This window comes from Cyprinodon variegatus, unplaced genomic scaffold, assembly GCF_000732505.1.
Source record: "Cyprinodon variegatus isolate N-32 unplaced genomic scaffold, C_variegatus-1.0 Scaffold1127, whole genome shotgun sequence".
Lineage (NCBI taxonomy): Eukaryota > Metazoa > Chordata > Actinopteri > Cyprinodontiformes > Cyprinodontidae > Cyprinodon > Cyprinodon variegatus.
The window spans coordinates 123791-141164 of record NW_015151580.1 but is presented as its reverse complement, the minus strand read 5'-3'; the positions used below and the strand labels follow the sequence as shown (position 1 = coordinate 141164).

At 42.7% G+C, this 17374-nt stretch overlaps 2 protein-coding genes across 4 annotated transcripts in view; both read left to right on the top strand.

Moving 5' to 3' along the window:
- The first annotated feature begins 256 nt into the window (after positions 1–256).
- vcpip1 (valosin containing protein (p97)/p47 complex interacting protein 1) lies at positions 257–9606 on the top strand. The gene is made up of 3 exons (XM_015400635.1): positions 257–3042; positions 6561–6647; positions 7783–9606. The coding sequence occupies exons 1-3, from the start codon at positions 393–395 to the stop codon at positions 8553–8555; spliced, it is 3510 nt and encodes a 1169-aa protein (XP_015256121.1). The 5' UTR covers positions 257–392; the 3' UTR covers positions 8556–9606.
- A 4470-nt stretch (positions 9607–14076) lies between these two features.
- Positions 14077–17374, top strand: part of dusp28 (dual specificity phosphatase 28) — a 30015-nt gene continuing 26717 nt past the window's right edge. For 2 of the 3 annotated variants that reach the window (XR_001482088.1, XM_015400638.1), the window contains exons 1-2: positions 14077–14205; positions 16840–17245. Coding sequence is in view for 2 of the 3 variants with exons in the window: in XM_015400638.1 (XP_015256124.1) it covers positions 16898–17245 (348 nt within the window). In the remaining variant the exon portion in view is untranslated. The remainder of the gene's footprint in view (positions 14206–16839; positions 17246–17374) is intronic. The other variant, XM_015400639.1, reaches the window with a different exon arrangement.

Here is a 17374-nt window from a genome sequence, read left to right as displayed (position 1 = left end):
TGCATTCTGGGAAATTGTTTCAACCCAAAAAACTATTTGGAAATGTTTACTGTGTATTCTGATTATATTTTAATTAAAGGTGTAATTGTCTTGCTTCATTCAATATTGTACTGTTTCAAAACAAAATTGGTTTATTAAAAGATAAAACGGCTGTTTGAATTTCGGTGAGTGTTGTTCATTAGGACTACAAGTCCCAGAATCTCTACGTGCTTACGTATGAACGTTTAGCAACGGCCAGTTGCTAAAGGAAAGCCAACCGCTTCCGTGTTGTTCTTGTGTTATTCTGGCAAAACAGTTCTTATAGCGGCCGGAGCTGATCTGACAGCCTACCGTAGGGCCTTTTATCATGGTTATGTGAAGCTTGGAGATATTTTTAGCTCATTTTTTCCAAAATGTCGTTGCTGCAGGGCTCCAAGAAGAAAGACAAGCGCATTCTGTGCGGTACCTGCCCGGATCCAAAATGCCAGGCGCGGCTCTTCTTCCCCGCTCATGGCTCCATCAGCATCGAGTGTACGGAATGCGGCCAGCGGCACGATCAGAGCGGCCTGCTGAACGTGGAGGAGGTCACCGACCCGGACGTGGTGCTCCACAACCTGCTCAGAAACGCCCTGCTCGGCGTCACCGGGGCCCCGAAGAAGGGAACCGAGCTGGTGAAGGTGATGGGGCTTTCCAACTACCACTGCAAGCTGCTGTCCCCGGTGCTGACCCGCTACGGCATGGACAAACAGACCGGTAAGGCCAAACTGCTGAATGACATGAACCAAGGGGAGATCTTTGACTGCTCTCTGCTGGGGGACCGTGCCTTCCTGATAGAGCCGGACCATGTAGGCACCATGGGTTATGGCAAAGACCGCTCAGGGAGCCTGATCTACCTCCATGACACCCTGGAGGAGATCAAGAAGGCCAATGGAAACAGAGAGTGTCTTATTCCGGTTCACGTGGACGGAGATGGACACTGTCTGGTCCACGCCGTTTCCAGAGCACTGGTGGGAAGGGAGCTTTTCTGGCATGCGCTGAGAGAAAACCTTAAGCAGAACTTCAAGCAGAACCTGGACCGCTACAAGAACCTTTTCCAGGACTTCATCGATGCTGCAGAGTGGGAGGACATCATCAACGAGTGCGACCCCCTGTTCATCCCTCCTGAAGGAGTCCCCCTGGGACTGCGAAACATCCACATATTTGGCCTGGCCAACGTCCTCCACCGGCCGATCGTCCTGCTGGATTCCATGAGCGGGATGAGGAGCTCTGGAGACTATTCAGCCACCTTCTTACCTGGGCTTGTACCCGAGGAGCAGTGCAAAGGGAAAGACGGGAAGCTAAACAAACCCATCTGCATCGCCTGGAGCAGCTCAGGCAGAAACCACTATGTTCCTCTGGTGGGAATCAAGAACACCGTCCTCCCCAAGCTGCCACCTCGCATGCTGCCCAAAGCCTGGGGCGTCCCTCAGGAGCTCATCAGGAAGTACATCAAGCTGGAGCCGGACGGGAGCTGTGTGATCGGGGGCGACCGCAGCCTGCAGGATAAATACCTGATGAGGCTGGTGAACGCCATGGAGGAGGTGTTCATGGAGAAGCACAGCATCCACCCTTCATTAGTTGCTGACGTACACCAGTACGTATACAGGCGCACTGGAGTGATCGGCGTCCAACCCGAGGAGGTGACGGAAGCGGCCAAGAAATCTGTGATGGAGAACCGTCTGCACCGCTGTCTGATCTGTGGCGCTCTCTCTGAGCTCCACGTCCCGTCTGAGTGGCTGCTTCCTGGAGGGAAGCTCTACAACTTGGCTAAATCCACACATGGACAGCTGCGGCCGGACAAGAACTACAGCTTCCCCCTCAGCAACGTGGTCTGCTCCTACGACCCCCAGAGGGACGTCCTGGTCCCCGACTACAAACTGAGTTCCCTGAACACTTGCAACTGGTGTCACGGGACATCGGTGCGGCACATCCGCGGCAATGGGTCGGTGGTATACCTGGACGGGGACAGAACCAACACCCGGTCCCAGGGTGGGAAGTGTGGCTGTGGCTTTAAGCATTACTGGGAGGGGAAGGAATACGACAACCTGCCTGAAGCGTTCCCCATCACTTTGGAGTGGGGGGGTCGGGTGGTGCGTGAGACGGTGTACTGGTTCCAGTATGAGATGGACCCGACACTAAACAGTAACGTCTACGACGTCGCCATGAAGCTGGTCACCAAGCACTTTCCGGGAGAGTTCGGCAGCGAGATCCTAGTGCAGAAGGTGGTCAACACCATCCTGCACCACACGGCCAAGAAGAACCCTGACGAGTACAACCCGGTTTCTATCGACGGGGCCCACGCCCAGCGTCTTGACGACGTGGAGACTCAGCCTGCGGCGGACCCGCAGCTGCCCACAAAGATCATCCTGACTGGTCAGAAAGCCAAGACGCTCCACAAGGAGGAGCTAACAATGAGCCGGGCAGAGCGCAACATCCAGCAGAGCATCAGTGAGCAGGCCTTCGTCACTCAGAAGAGACGGACTGACAAACTGAAAAACGAGCAGAAAGGACAAGGCCGGTCAACTTCCCCCGGCGGCTCTCCAGAAACTTCCTCCTCCTCAGCTCCCGCCACCCCCACTAAAACCTCCTCCCCTTCCTCCTCCTCCAACAAGGAGAAGAAGATCCGAGTGACCACCAGCGACGGCAGGCAGGCTATGCTCACCCTGCCGGCCCACACCACCTTCTCAGACCTGCAGAGGAGCATCTCCAACCAGCTGGACGTTCCGCCAGTGCAGCAGTGCATTCGCTATGGTTTTCCCCCTAAAGAGCTGCTTCCACCAAAGGATGGCGATGAGAATGAGCCAGTGTCCCTGCAGCATGGGGACCGGGTCACGGTGGAAATACTGAGGGCCCCCGACGACAGGGGCCAGGGGGCCTCCATAACCAGGGCGTCCAGCTCACACTCCGGCCTGCACTCGGTGAAAACCAATGACGCTGTGACGTCCAGCAGGATGAGCAACCGGGAAATCCAGGAGAGCATAGACCTGGAGATGTCCTCCCTCTGTCTCCTAGCAACCTTGATGGGTAAGTTTAGAAATGTGACACGTTGGTTGCTTTAAACTGAAATATCCTTCATCCGATTGGATGTTTCACCGTGTCACAGAATCTTAGCTGGTTGGGATTTTAACATTGCAACCTTCATTTTTAGCCAAAGATTATATTCTTTCTTAAATCATCTCATCAAAAAGCAAAGCCTTGCTTTAATACTGGCCTATATGAAGTGTGACTTTTTAAAAAATGTTTACTGAAATGACGTAGGCCATTATTTTAGGAGCGTGAGAATATTCTACTTCCTGCAAGACAGAAATAGTTTTGGTTTATAGCTGCGGTTGGCAAACTTTTAAGATCATTTATAGAAATCATCATACAGCTTCAATAAAGGGAGCTGTATGAGGTAGGTACAAATACATTGCTCAATTTTAGTGGAAATTTACTTTCCTAAACAGTTTTTAAGACTGATTTATAAGATTTTTTATTTTATAAGGTAGAAGGATACAAGAAGTCTGGAAAACTACAGAAGTAAAGAAAGGAAAGGAAAAATGTCCTCAATCCTGATAGATCATTCATAGAAGAAGAAATGTTCAGCCAGCTGATCGGCAGTGTGAAGTGAGGGAGAGGGGGGCTGTAGTACACATCTGAAAATGATCAATATTATTGTTATTGTATTATTATTCCGTCTCACATCTAAAAGTTTTTATTATTATAATTATAGTAATAATTATTATTCTGTCACATCTAAAAAAAAAGTGTTATTATTAAGCCCGTTTAGACCTGGTCGAAGTCCTAAAACCGGCCTAAATGTTGGGGTTTATGTTATATTTCTACTCTGTTTCTCAGATGTTAACCTTTTATCAAATTAACACTAAAATATCAGAAATTCAGTCTTTTCTGGTTGCAGACTCTTCCTCTTTACGCCTGTTTCTCTCCATCGTTCAGTCATGCCACATGTAACAGTAGATGATGAACTTAAGCTGCAGTGTTCATCCTTTGAGATCAGCTGCGTACTTTGCTCTGTAGTACAGATGTGCAGCTACACACACACACACACACACACACACACACACACACACACACACACACACACACACACACACACACACACACACTGGCTTCTGCTTGGTTGCCCCCTGCACACAGGTTTCCATCAAACTAGCAGCTGACTTAGCTGTCAGACTCCCAATCCACTGAATGGAACCAGAAGCACCACATGGTTTGGTGAATGTGCTGACTCAGCCATCTTGTCCCCTCCCTCTGTTACCTGCCCAAAAGGTCCAAGGGCACCGGGGCTGTCCGATTAAAAACAGGACAGTTGATTTTCAGGAAGGTTATAATCTCTGAGCTCTGTGCAGCGCCTGATGCTGCACTTCCTGTCAATAATCCTTCTGCCTCTGTCTGACGAGGGAACGCCTTAAAACTGCTGATTGTCGGCACATCCACTAAACCTCAGCTATTACACCTCCAATGTAATCGTTACCCAGTTCAAGTCCAGACCGGGAGGTTAAAAAGGTCCTGCTGATTGTCCTGACTCTGCTCACACCTGCAACAAATGAGTAAAACATGGCTGGATCACATCTGCTCCTCTGATTAGTTAAATGTTTTAGATAAATTAGTCAATACTCATTTGGTACATGGTACAAACATCTGCCATGCTGGAATTCCAAAAACTAGATTTCAGCTGATTAAGTCAGTTGTTTGGCATCTTAATATTCCAGAGGACTGGTTGATTCGAAAGGAAACAAAATGTTCATAAGTTCACATTTAGTCAGACTTTTTGAAGAAGCGTTTCTGCAGAAGATTCCCTCTCCCAGCTCAAATGTCCTTCACATAGCCTACATATAAATGACCGGATGTTTGTCAAAAGAAGCAGCATCAGGACAGCAGCTTTAAACCAGCCCAGGCACTCAGCTGCTGAAATCAACTGAATTAAATACAATTAGTCATGAACTTGATTTGTTTGGTTTTGGCTTTAATTGTCACATTTATATTCATAATTCCAAATTTACAAAAAAAACCCCATCTTCTTAAGGCACTAATTGAATGTATAGATTCAATCCATTTCTACTTTCATGATATCCAATTAATTTTATACAAATCATACTTTCAGATTCAGAAACAATTCAGGTTGTTGAATAATAATTATAAGGAACATATATATAGATAAAATTGCATATATTTGAATAGTAGAGATGGGCAATAAATCAATATCTATAGAAAAAATTTAAAATAATGTCCAGAACTCTGATCCAGAACCACATTGCATTCTGGGGCATGTAGGCAGGGGAAAGTGTCCCCTGCATGCTGTCTGATTTCTAGAGGTTAAATGTTTAAACATGATTATACGGTAGCTTAAACCCAGGGTTTTTCCCCTGGCACTTATTCAATTCCATTATCTTTATTAATATAGTACCAATTTACTACACATGTCATCTCAAGACACTTTACAGTTCACCAGATCATCCAGTCAAATTGATTTAAAGTTTTTAGTCACGCAACATACCCTGGAAATCTTAAGCTGCAGTAACACGTTTTGCTATCTTGGGACGAACATTCTTTAAAGTGAGAAAAAGTTTGTCGAGCTTTTTCAAGTTTTTGACGTAAACATGCATCTTTATGCACTCATACAGAGGGTTCTGCTCTGTCATGTGACATTTCAAGGATTTGCTATTCCATTCAATTCAATTCGGTTTATTTATATAGGGCCATAACTATAGAGATAGCTCAACACTTCTCATAAATAGATAAACAAAACCCTTATCAAAAATTTTTGATATCGACTGCTTATACATTTTCATACCCTAATGCATATTTTAGCCATATTTCACAGCCCCAATTTATAGCGTTTTGTAAAAATGAAAGGAAGATTTAAAACCATGTAAAAATAGGCTAATCATCAAAAGTGCAGTACTGGTACACTGTAAATGAAATGGGATGCATGGAAAAAAACTGAATTAAATTTGGGATCAGGTGTTCACACCCCCATCAGATTAGGATTTAACGTTATTTTCCTTTTAAATAACAAATGTATTTCTCTGAATGATTCTAGGAAAATATTTCTAGTAAAATTTAAAGATGGCTTTAAATCTTAGTTCTGCCTGGGATGTGAATACTTATGGCTGAACTGTACGGCGACACAAAATGGTCCAATTTCACCCCGTTAGATTTAGTCATATAAACTTCACATAATTCCCGCTGTTCACCGTACAGTAAAGCCTTTTTGAAATAAATGGTCACGTGTGGCTTCAAGGTTCTGCTTGAACTCACTTTTTTCTAAGCAGGCTGTGTTCTCAGACTCACAGAGGTTTATCCAGACTTCACTGGCTGTGCAGCAGGTATTAGTCCTCAGCAAGCAAGTCGGGAGGGGTCCCAGTCATTCAGCTTGAAGAAACCTCCAATAGAAACAGAACCAGGCTCAGTTTGAGCTTCAATTAAAATAATCCTAGTTAAAGTGTCCCCAGAAGACGTGTCTGAACGTTTGGGTTGGGTTTCAGGTCTCAGTGTGTCTTTAAGCTCCACGCTAACTGTTGAACTCTTCCTTCTTCCAGGTGAGGACGTTTGGTCGTATGCAAAGAAGCTCCCACACCTATTCCAGCAGGGCGGCGTCTTCTACAATATTGTCAAGAAAGACATGGGTAAGTTCGTTTTCTGCTTGAATTTGTTTGAATTCTGCTTCAGTTGTTTTGCTTCAGATGTTGCCGAACCCCCCAAAATGAAAACCTGTTTGTTCATTTTACTTGACGAATGTTTTAGTCTGATTCTGGTGAAGATTTTCAGTCCTCCAGGTCATAGTCAATTCACTGGACTTTGTTTCCAAGTTTGAAGATGTTTCTCTTCCTATCCAGGAAGCTTTTTCAATTCAAAGTTTCAGAAATAGCATTGAGTTTGAGGCTTTATAGAGTGGACCAATAAAAAGCTTTGTTTTGGCTTAGAAAACAGGCAAATTGAACCAGACGAATGAGCCCACCTGTATGTCTCTGAAAGGGGGTAATTAAAAAGGTTTTAGTCAGATCTATCAGGGGGCTTTAAACAAATAAGATGAAAAAAGGGTTCAAGCATTAGAACCAAGTTCTTATACTGAGCATGCTCACAGCCTCCATCTGTCATTATGAGAGGGGATGTGTTATGTTGATGCTTTTGATGAAAATGTTCAAACGTTTGTATTAAGTTAAGCAAGTGGAAAATATTGCAAACAAGAAACTTTGTCAACAGGAAGTTTGTCACATTCACACAGCAACGATCTTGGAAGGAGAAAACCTGCTTTAGTGGGAGGGGGAGTCAAAAACAAGTTTTCAGAGTTGAATTGAAGCCTTACACCAGATCATTTTGGGGGACTCTTTAAGTGTACTCTTTATGAGAGCTGAATTTATAAACAAGCACAGCCATCAGTTAAGAGCAAGAAAGCAAGGACAGCAAGTGAGCTCCAGAACGATCTAGATGTTATATGCAAAATAAGAGAACCATGAATGCCATTGCTTCATTTTAAGGCTTGGTTACATTCATGGAGGATTCTGTTGTTGTGATGACTGTAAAGTTAGCATAGACGATCTAAACATCTAAGATTTGGCATAAGAAAACAGCCCTGAAGGACCTTTAGAGCAGAACCGTAAAGTCATATTAGATGTTAGAAACTGCTTTGAATTCTTAAGTGCATTAAAAATTAAACATTTAATCCGTTATATGAATAAAATAAAATAAAAAAATAATAATTTTGAAAAATGATTATGGTCTCTGTTGCTCCTGAGCAGTTTGGATGTGCGTCTGTTTCAGGGTTGATGGACGGGAAGCACTGCACGTTGCCTCACCTGACGGGGAAAACATTTGTTTTTAACGCCGCAGAGGAGCGTCTGGAGCTCTGCGTGGATGCCGCTGGTCACTTTCCTGTCGGCCCCGATGTGGAGGAGCTCGTGAGGGAGGCCGTGGCGCAGCTGCGCTCTGAGGCGGTCTCTAGAGGCAGCAGAGAGGGGAGTCCGTCCCACAGTATCCTGCGGCTGGGGAGCGGAGGAGTCGTACGGAAGAAGGAACAGCTTCAGAGCGTCACCGCCTTCCAGGGTAAAGGTCACTCTCTGGGGAGCGCCGGGGGCTCCTCCCCTCCAGAGCATCGGCCAATCACACGGCAGCACAGTAGTGGCGTAGACCTGAGTGCCAGTGTTTCCAGAGGACCCCCGGACCTGTCGGACATTCCTGAGGACGCCACCAGAGAGCTGGTGCGCATGGCCCCTGGCTTCGTCACCACCAAGGACGGCCGCGCCCTTGACCCCAGCCTGATGGAGCAGCAGCGCCGGAAGCTGCAGGAAATGGTCTCCTCAATCCAGGCCTCAATGGAGCGGCATCTGAAGGAGCAGCAAAGTGCCGCTGTGGGCGGAGCCAGTCAGGAGCAAACTGGTGGGACCAACAGTGGCGCTGGTCAGCTGCCCTCCACTGCGGCTCACCAACCCACCGCTGCAGCGGGCAAACTGGAAGACAAGGTGGAGGAACCAGAGGAGATGGAGAGCCAGGACGCTGGACAGAGCACTTCCAGCGAACCCATGGACCACTCCTGATTGGCCCTGAGCTGCAGCACCGCTTCCACCCCGCCTGACCGCCATCTGTGGGTCTTAGTGCCTCAGGTCGGACCCCAAAGCTTAGGTCTTCATACCGTTGCATTGTCTTTACTGCATGACTGAAGAGCGAGCTGAGCACCCTGCTGCCGGAGCAACAGTGGAGGCAGTGATATATCGGGACGATCCCTCTGCGATACATCGTGATTCTGTCGCAGCCCTAATTGTATGTTCCCTCTGGTGACGTTCATCTCAGATGCAGGAAATAAATCCATAATTAAAAGGGATTTATTTGCTCCTTCAGCGAGAGTTTTCCCCTTCAGTTGATGATGTATCGTAGAAGACAGGCTTGCAGTATATCCAAGTCCGGCGGCAGGATTGTATCTTCAGCCTTCTTAGCCTCACGTGCAGACTCCGAATCTTCCTGCTTTAAACGTGCACAGATAATAGAGGAGAGAGATAGGTCAGATCATAGAGCAGGTCACTTCCTGTTTATACAGGAAGGATTAATCTCTGCAGACCTGCACCAAATGTATGCCCTGCATATTCGCTTCCATTCATGTTCATTATCTGACAAATGCACCTGCCTCTATACACATCTACAGCCTTCACTGAAATTTTCTCCCCACCCCACCATCTGTCTGGAAAATTAATACTTGGTCTGTTTTAATCATTTACGGAGTTGTGTTTCTGCCATGTAAAACCATCAAGCTGTGCCGCCTACAGGCAGGACGCAGTAACTACAGAGGTTTAGTGAGCTCGGACCTCAAAGTGAGCTTTAGATTTCTGCTGAACCTGACATCAGCTCTGAGCAGACAGTCAGAGATGCAGGCGAGTGACTAATTATAGTAAACCAGGAAATTGAAGTCTGATCCAGAATGTTTCTGTAAAACTGCTCCACATTTGATTTATCTGTGCTGCAGTTAGCAATACAAAGCGATAACAATATGGTTCTCTACATTTTTATGCTCTCAAACACTAAAGGCACATGTTCACATACAGATATTATACAGTGCCACATATTTTATATCAGAAAAATAAATCGATAAAAGAAGAAGCCATATTGGATACTGACTGTCAGGGTAATCTGTCAAGCTCTGACTTTTCAAAGTGAAATTCTATTATTTAGTGACATTGTTGTAATTTTCCTCCCTAGAAACTTGAAAAATCCAACTTTTCTTAGCACTAACACTCAGTTCTGACTTGAGGTTTGCACTATGCTTAACAGAAAGTTTTGGGCCAACAAAACTAAATCTTAAAAGGAAATGTTTCTGTGTGGAGAAGCAGACTTTATTCCATCCACATTTCCACGTTTTTTTCCGCGGTGAACTGAGAGTGATGAACGTTATCAGTCTTAAACTATAAGTTAAGAGGTGGATCCACGTCTGAGCATGCCTGCAGGATGCAGAGGATGTTTTTTATGCCTTTCCTTTAATTCATCACTTGTCTGTTGAATGTTTTATAAAACTAAAACATCCTAACAGTGAGTTACCAAAGATTGCAGTGAGTAACATTTTCTGAACGGCCTCAAACAGACGAGGTGGGCTCAGTTTGTCTGATGAAGGTGATGCGGATCAGGAAGCAGACTGTAGTTCTTAGGACAGTGATGGCACCTCTTGACCTGAAGATGTGTCTGTTTACACTAATATGAAGCTGCAGCTTGCAACCTGACAGTTTTTTTTCTAAATTCCTAAAAGCCCATAAAACAGATTTTAGTATTTTGTAATTAATCCTTTACATCTAAAATGACTCTATTGTTTGAGGGCCACACCCCCAGTTGCCAAAATAAGAAATCTGCCAAACAGAAATTTGTTTACCATTTAAGATGAGGGGCAGCTAAGCTCTGGGAAAATAAATACCCCCCCCTTGTGGATAAAATACCTAAATGCAACTTTTTATTACTGGAAGATATTTTATAAATTAAATTTATGTCAAATGAATTAAATCTTAGGTACAAGCAAGATGTTAAATAGACGCTTCTTAATAGGACATGATTTTTGGTTACTTTTGTGGATTTTTGTAAAAGTTTTATAGTTTTTTTGCTTTGTCTCATTTTTAAGACTCTTGTTAAATATGAACATAAGTTTGTTTTCTGGGCTCTTAAAGCTGCTGCTGCAGGTCGTGAGTAGAGCTGCATCTCACATCCTATCTTGACATTCATGTAAAGTTCTGCTTCACTTCCAGTTTAAACAGCAGCCAAAGAAAGAAATTAGATTAAAGCTTTTCAGATTTATGCTATAATTTACCATCATTTTAACCTAATTACCAAAAAAAAAAAAAAAAAATACAAAGCTGAATTTTACTGTCAGATTAATGGGTAAACCAATCAGTATGTTGCATGGAGGGACATTAACAAAATGTCAGTGATATTTTTGGGAACCTTTAATCTGTTTTGTTTTCTATGTGAAACTGAGTTTTTGTTCTCACATTTAATGGTTCAGATCACAGTGTTTTGGTCTGAACATCTTGGTCACTTTAAGAACTGGTTTGGTAACAGAGTCGAACAAGCCAGAACCGAACAGAATAAACCTTTTCTCAGGCGCAACCTGAGCTCTGGGTTTTCAACCTGCTGGAGCTGCTTTAGCATCAGAACACCTTAAGGTCCAAAGGATCGCAGCTGGAAGAGCTCCTAGAATCTGTCTCATAGAGAAAACTATCAATTTCAGTGAAATCTCACAAATTTTCTTCTCGTTTCTGCTTTACAGAAACTCATAAAATGCCTAAAGTTCAGTATAGTTTTTGTTTGTTAAGCACAGAGTGATTTTGAGCTCTTCAGCCCTTATAAATATTCAGCAGACTTTTTTCACATTGATTTTACTGCTTACATAAAACTAGAATGCATCTTATTTTCATCAAGCTGGTATAACATTGTGTTCCTGTTTTATTTGCCATGTTTTCCTCCATATTTTAACCTCTCCGATGCTCAGGTTTGATTTGTGTGGATGTTGATTTTATTTTTTTGTATGTTTTCTTTACCCACAAGAAAACTCCAGCATAAAAAAATGTTATAACACTATGATTGTTCACCTGTAAATGAGAAACAATGGAAGTTTCAAATTCCCTCTTTAACAGGGAACATTAGTCTTTAGCTGCCAATGAACAGCATCTTCCATGTCTCCCATCTTCAGACAAAAAATCAGTGGGTTTAGGTAAAGATCGGTTGGTTAAGCTAGCTTTGGAGCACAGTGGTGCACTTCTTCCAGGTTTGGAAATCAGATGTAAAATTTTATTCTTTGAGCTTTGGGCTTATGGTAGGGAATTTGAGAACAGGCTTCACCATTCAGCTCACTGCTCTCCTGTTTGAAGTGAAGAAATGTAAAACTTGGCATTTGGCAACTTTGATGTTAAAGAGGGAAGGTCGGTGCAGCATGAGCTGAATCCAGTGCAGGAAATGACTCTGGATCAGAACTGTTCGCTGTAACCGACTCATGGCTCCTCTTGTGACTGCTGTCATCCTGCTGTATTATAATACATAGTGTAGAATATTTGGACTTGTACAGAAACAGCTCAGTTTGTCCTTCAGTTCGTCCTTTTGAAACTTTTCTCTGATTGCTAATAAAATGCTGACAACACTCTGCTTGGACTTCGCTGTTTGCATGTGTGACAACCTCTCAGCACCACCAATAAAATCACTTCCTCCATTTGTTTGTGAGTTGTGTCCTATCTGACGATATTCCTGTTTATAACTGTTTGTGTTCCACAACCGCTGTTCTGTCAGATGAGCACCCCCTGTCAGACCAGCATACCCATAGTCAATACCCATTTATCCCTTTAGTTTATTCCCATTTATTACTTTAGTAAGGAGGTCTACAACAAGGGGTCTGCGACCCCTAGGGGGTCCATGGAGGTACTGCATGGGGGTCGCAAAAGTTTTGGTTGATTAGACTTTTCTATATTCCCCGCTGCAATTTTTTTCCACTAATCGAAAAGTCTTTATATACACATTAACATGAATTTAACACACTGTAGAAATGAATGCACACATTCAGTGACACACAGGAGCTCTTTCAAGCTGGGCACCGTTTCATTCACAACAACTGTCCCATCAACCCGGAATCAGAATAAGAATGCCAGGGAGAAATAACTTTTGTTACATGACTCCATATGTAATAGAGTGACTATAGGACCAGTTTGATATAATGCAGTTTAATACAATATATTATTAGGGAGTCTCCTCTCCATCTCGCCATCAGTTTGGGGGTCCTTGGCCTGGAAAACGTTAAAGAGCCCTGCTTTAGTTTATTCCCATTTATCACTCTAGTTTATCACTTTATTTTTGTACAAAAAATAAACTTTAAACTACCTCAACACAAGCGATCCTTTAGTCATGTACAAAAAAACTATTTAAATATTCACTTTATTATGTTTTTTTGAAGCATATGGTGATCTGACTTTACATTTACTTTTTTTTGTACATGACAAAAGGGATACATGCCCGTTGAAGTAGATTAAAGTCTATTTTTCGTACAAATCTAAAGGGATAAACGCAAATCTGACCTCTTACACATGCGTATTGACTATGGGTATGCTGACGAGGTATGCTAATCTGACAGAATGCCGCCCTCTTTGCTGTCGGGTAAAACAACGCAGCAGGATTCAGTTCCACTCTAAACATGTTTCCTTTTTCTGTCAACCTTTCAGATAGTTTAGAATGAGTTTGGCCTTAATGTGTTGATGGCCATCACTAAAAGGACTGGAAGGTTTTGTGAAAATGGATTTGTATTGAAAGAACTATAAATCTTTGTTCCCAATGGGCAATTTGTTGTGCGGCCAGAAAAAAATCAAGTAGCCTCAGCGTTCTGGATGGAAACAGGCTACTATAATTTCTGTCTGGGCCTCTCAGGTCACTAATAGGATAAAATGATCAAATGAATCTTAAAAAAACAAACAAAAAAAAACACTTAACCTTTAAATAACCTGTAAATACAGAGAAGATGTCAGGTGAGAAAGGTAATGTTTGTTCTCTGATATTTTACTACAAATTTTATATACATTTAGAAAAAGTGGTAGCAGAGGGGCTTCAGTCATTCACACGCTGACTGAAGCAGGGCTGCTCTATGCAGACCCCACTTGGCCCTCTGACCTCCATCCTCCAACCTGAGAGGTCCTGGTATTACCTTGGAATCTGCCTGGTCATTGGAATCCCTTTCTAATAGATTTATCACAAACAAATTGTTTTTGCTTTTGATTTGTCAGCAAAGGTTGTTTGATTTGTTGGCTTTAAACTCTGGCGTCAGAAACTAAATTGCAGATTGTTTTTCATGCTTTTATCTTTTATAATAATTTTATAATAATTTACAACTTTCTTTCAACTTTTGTTTTTCTTTTTTACCTTTGAAATATGTGCTTTCTTTAATATCCATAAAAATCTGAAAAACCTAAGTCCAGACAGAAAAGATTGCTCACCAGTGTTTTTATTTCAGCCACGAATGTGAGCAGCATTAGGACCCTGAGTGCAGCAGCTGTCAGCAGCAGTAAATATAGCAGCAGGGACAGTGTGTGTGTCATGTTGATCCGACCAGTTGGGGGTCATGAGGAGCTGAACACATCGATCAGTCAAAGCGTTTGGTCTGTTGGAGCAAAGAGGGAAAAGCTTCCTGTGATAAAAAGCAACCACAGATTCAATCAGGAGGATCCTGCAGACCAGCTGCAGGTCAGTCAGAGAGATGTTCTAACAGTGTGTGTGTGTGTAGGGGTGTGTGTTGGGTGTTTAGTCAATGTAAAAATATGTCCTTTCAAAATCAGAAAATACATCTACACACATAGCTAATGATTATGATATTATCCATTATCTACTGTATCAAAATGTCGTTGATTTAAATCAAAATCCATGAATGTTAAACATAAACAGAAACATAATTGAAGGGACAATAACCTTCACTGTTGTAACAATGAAAAGAAACAAAGGTTTGGATGTTTAGCAGCTGTAACTGTACGTGTTTTGGTTGAATAAATTGATTTCCTGCAGGTGTTTTGCATCTTAATTATCCAATAACTAATGCTGGAAACAAGAGGAGAATCTTAAAAGGACAAGATTAAGATGTATTTTTTTAGGAGATCTCCAGAGTTTGTAGCAGCTGACAAGCAAAACAGTAGACTGTTTAAGTTTAAAGGTGCAATAAAGTAATTCTACTCCTGCAAAAAAAAAGGTAAAATCTACATCATTGAAGTTTTTCTTTAAATGTGCAATTAAAAAAACTAACACAGCTGATTGTATAAGTTTTATTTGAAATTATACAATATATATATATATATATCTATATATATATAGATATATATATATATAGATATATATATATATACAAGGTGCTCATTTCGAGTAGCAGTGAGTAGCACTGCTGCCTTGCAATAAGAAGGTTCCAGGTTCGATTCCCGGCCTGGGGTCTTTCTGCATGGAGTTTGCATATTCTCCTTGTGCATGCGTCGGTTCTCTCCAGATACTCTGGCTTCCTCACACAGTCCAAAAACATGACTCTTAGGTTAATTGGCTTCTCTAAATTGTACTTGGGAATGTGTGAATGGTTGTTTGTCCTGTTTGTTTCTGTGTTGTGCTGCAAAGGTGGTGACCTGTGGACCGAGCCTCTTGTCAGTAGACAGCTGGAGATAGGCACCAGAAGTCTCTCAGGACTTCCTGATGCTTGATCAAATTAATATTTTCTGAATACAGACATAACACTGAGCCAGAAGTTTCCAGGTTTGTTTTAAAGAAAAAGTCGGGTCACATTCCGAATACAAACTTCTAAAGGCACTTTAAATATTAATTATTACATACTGTTCAATTTGAATGTGCTTTACAAGAATACTACTGCCTCCTACTGGTTTGTGACGTCATGGTGCGATATCGGCTTTTGATCAAGTCCCAGTGCTGTATCTGGTGTGTGTCACAACGCGCTATTATCCAAGTCATCTTGAAAACATTCTTCTTCCAAATATTGGCTACATGTTACATGTTTTTTCTCTGGACAGAAGTTTGATGGCAAATCCTCCCTTTTCAAGTTGGTAATCCAACAAAAAACCCGTCCATAGAGGATCATGAATAGGAAAAGTGAAAAAACTACTTTTTTTTCACTTTTACCCGATGTATTCCAACATCCAACTGCCATGCATGTGGGCATTGTCAGTTTAACTATAGCGCTGGTGAATTTCAATGGTGAAGTCCTCTGGAAATTTTAAATAATTGTTGTTGATTGCAGATGTTTCTAGTAGTTCCCAATGATTTTGCTTGTAAAGCAGTGAGTGGGGCGTTACTATATTTGGGCAAAAAAGGCCGGTCCCAGACTAATGTAATGGCGATTAAAAAGATTATTTTTATTTTTTTTACTGATTAACGCTAAATTCATTAAATCCTGCGAACATATTCGTTTTAGGTATAGATAATGATCCATTGATTATTCCTTGTTGACCGGACTTTTCCTTTAAAGCTTCACAGAACAGAAACCAAAAACATTTTACCTCACTGACATAGTTGGGGCCAAATTTTAATTGTATTGCTGTGCCTTGGGGTCATTGAGTTGGGTCATTCTTTAACCAATCTCTATTTTACTGTGGAGAGTGGAGTTTTTTTTTATTTCTTTTTCTTGCTGCCTCAGGAAGAAGGTGTCATTCATTGCTAGTGTCCCCCTTAACCACCAGGTAGTATAAAAAAAACAACTGTTTCTTTACTTGAAACTTAAAGGGAAACGCCGTTTTTTTTTTACATTGACGTCATCCACGTGCTGGGCTGGAGTTGTGACAGGCAGCCACAGGCGGCTACTCTCTACCCCTTCTATTTGTTCGGCTAGCTAATCTGAATCGGTCAATTCCATTTCGAGAGCAAGATCATTTGTGGTTGTAGCACTAGACATCTTCCAGGCATGTGAGTAAAACTAGCAGCAGTTCAACTAACAGGAAAAATGAATGGTAACCGGTAGCCTTTAGGAGCAGAAAGAACCTTTGGTTCTGTCTCTATCCTTTATCCTCTTTCAAAGGCAATTACCTTTTTCCGAATTTGGTCAATAATTTGGGATCCGAGTTGTTGTGTATTCTAGGGCAGAATTCAGATCAAATCATAGTTTATTTGACTCCTCTTCAGTTAAGTGTTAAACATAAAAAATAAAAATCCTTAATGACCTTAATTTGCAGTGCTGAATAGTTTTATTTAAGGATAAGATGAAGTTTTTTTGAACCCCCAAAAACTTGACGAAACCAGTTGTTTTGTTTCAGACACAAAATGTCATACTAAAAAGCTTGCGGTGACAGGAGACATAAACAAACATCATGTAACACTCATGCCTCCCATTCTGACCAGGTAGCTGATAGCTGCGGATCTGACATTAATCAAGGAGCCCTGTGAGGGTCTGACCAGGATGCTGCAGCTGTGCAAAGTCACCAGCGCCCTCTTCATCAGTAACGCCCGCTCAGCCTGCAGCGACGAGCTCCTCCAGCAGGAGGCGGTGACACTTTGCATCAATGTGTCCAAGCAGCAGCCGTTCCCATTCAACAGCGGCATCACCAAGCTGCGGATCCCTGTCTATGATGACCCCAACGAGGACCTCTACAGCCACTTTGACCGCTGCGCCGATGCCATCCAGAAGGAGGCCAACCGTGGAGGGCACAGTGTCGTCTACTGCAAGAACGGGCGCAGCCGCTCTGCGACCATCTGTATTGCCTACCTGATGAAGCACCGCAAACAGACACTGACAGAGGCATTACAGGTGAGGGTGCTTCTCACCAGAACCACATCTAACTTTCCTCCATCTATATACCTAGGGTGACCAAACGTCCGTATTTCCCGGGACATATCCGTATTTCACGTCCTGTCCCGGGCGTCCCGGGTTTTTTTT

What these genes read in the sequence shown, in the direction of transcription:
- vcpip1 (XM_015400635.1), top strand. Translation starts at nt 393, where the DNA reads ATGTCGTTGCTGCAGGGCTCCAAGAAGAAAGACAAGCGCATTCTGTGC. An exon ending in TCTCCTAGCAACCTTGATGG is followed by an intron (nt 3,043 to 6,560) that starts GTAAGTTTAGAA and finishes TCCTTCTTCCAG; the next exon opens with GTGAGGACGTTTGGTCGTAT. An exon ending in TATTGTCAAGAAAGACATGG is followed by an intron (nt 6,648 to 7,782) that starts GTAAGTTCGTTT and finishes CGTCTGTTTCAG; the next exon opens with GGTTGATGGACGGGAAGCAC.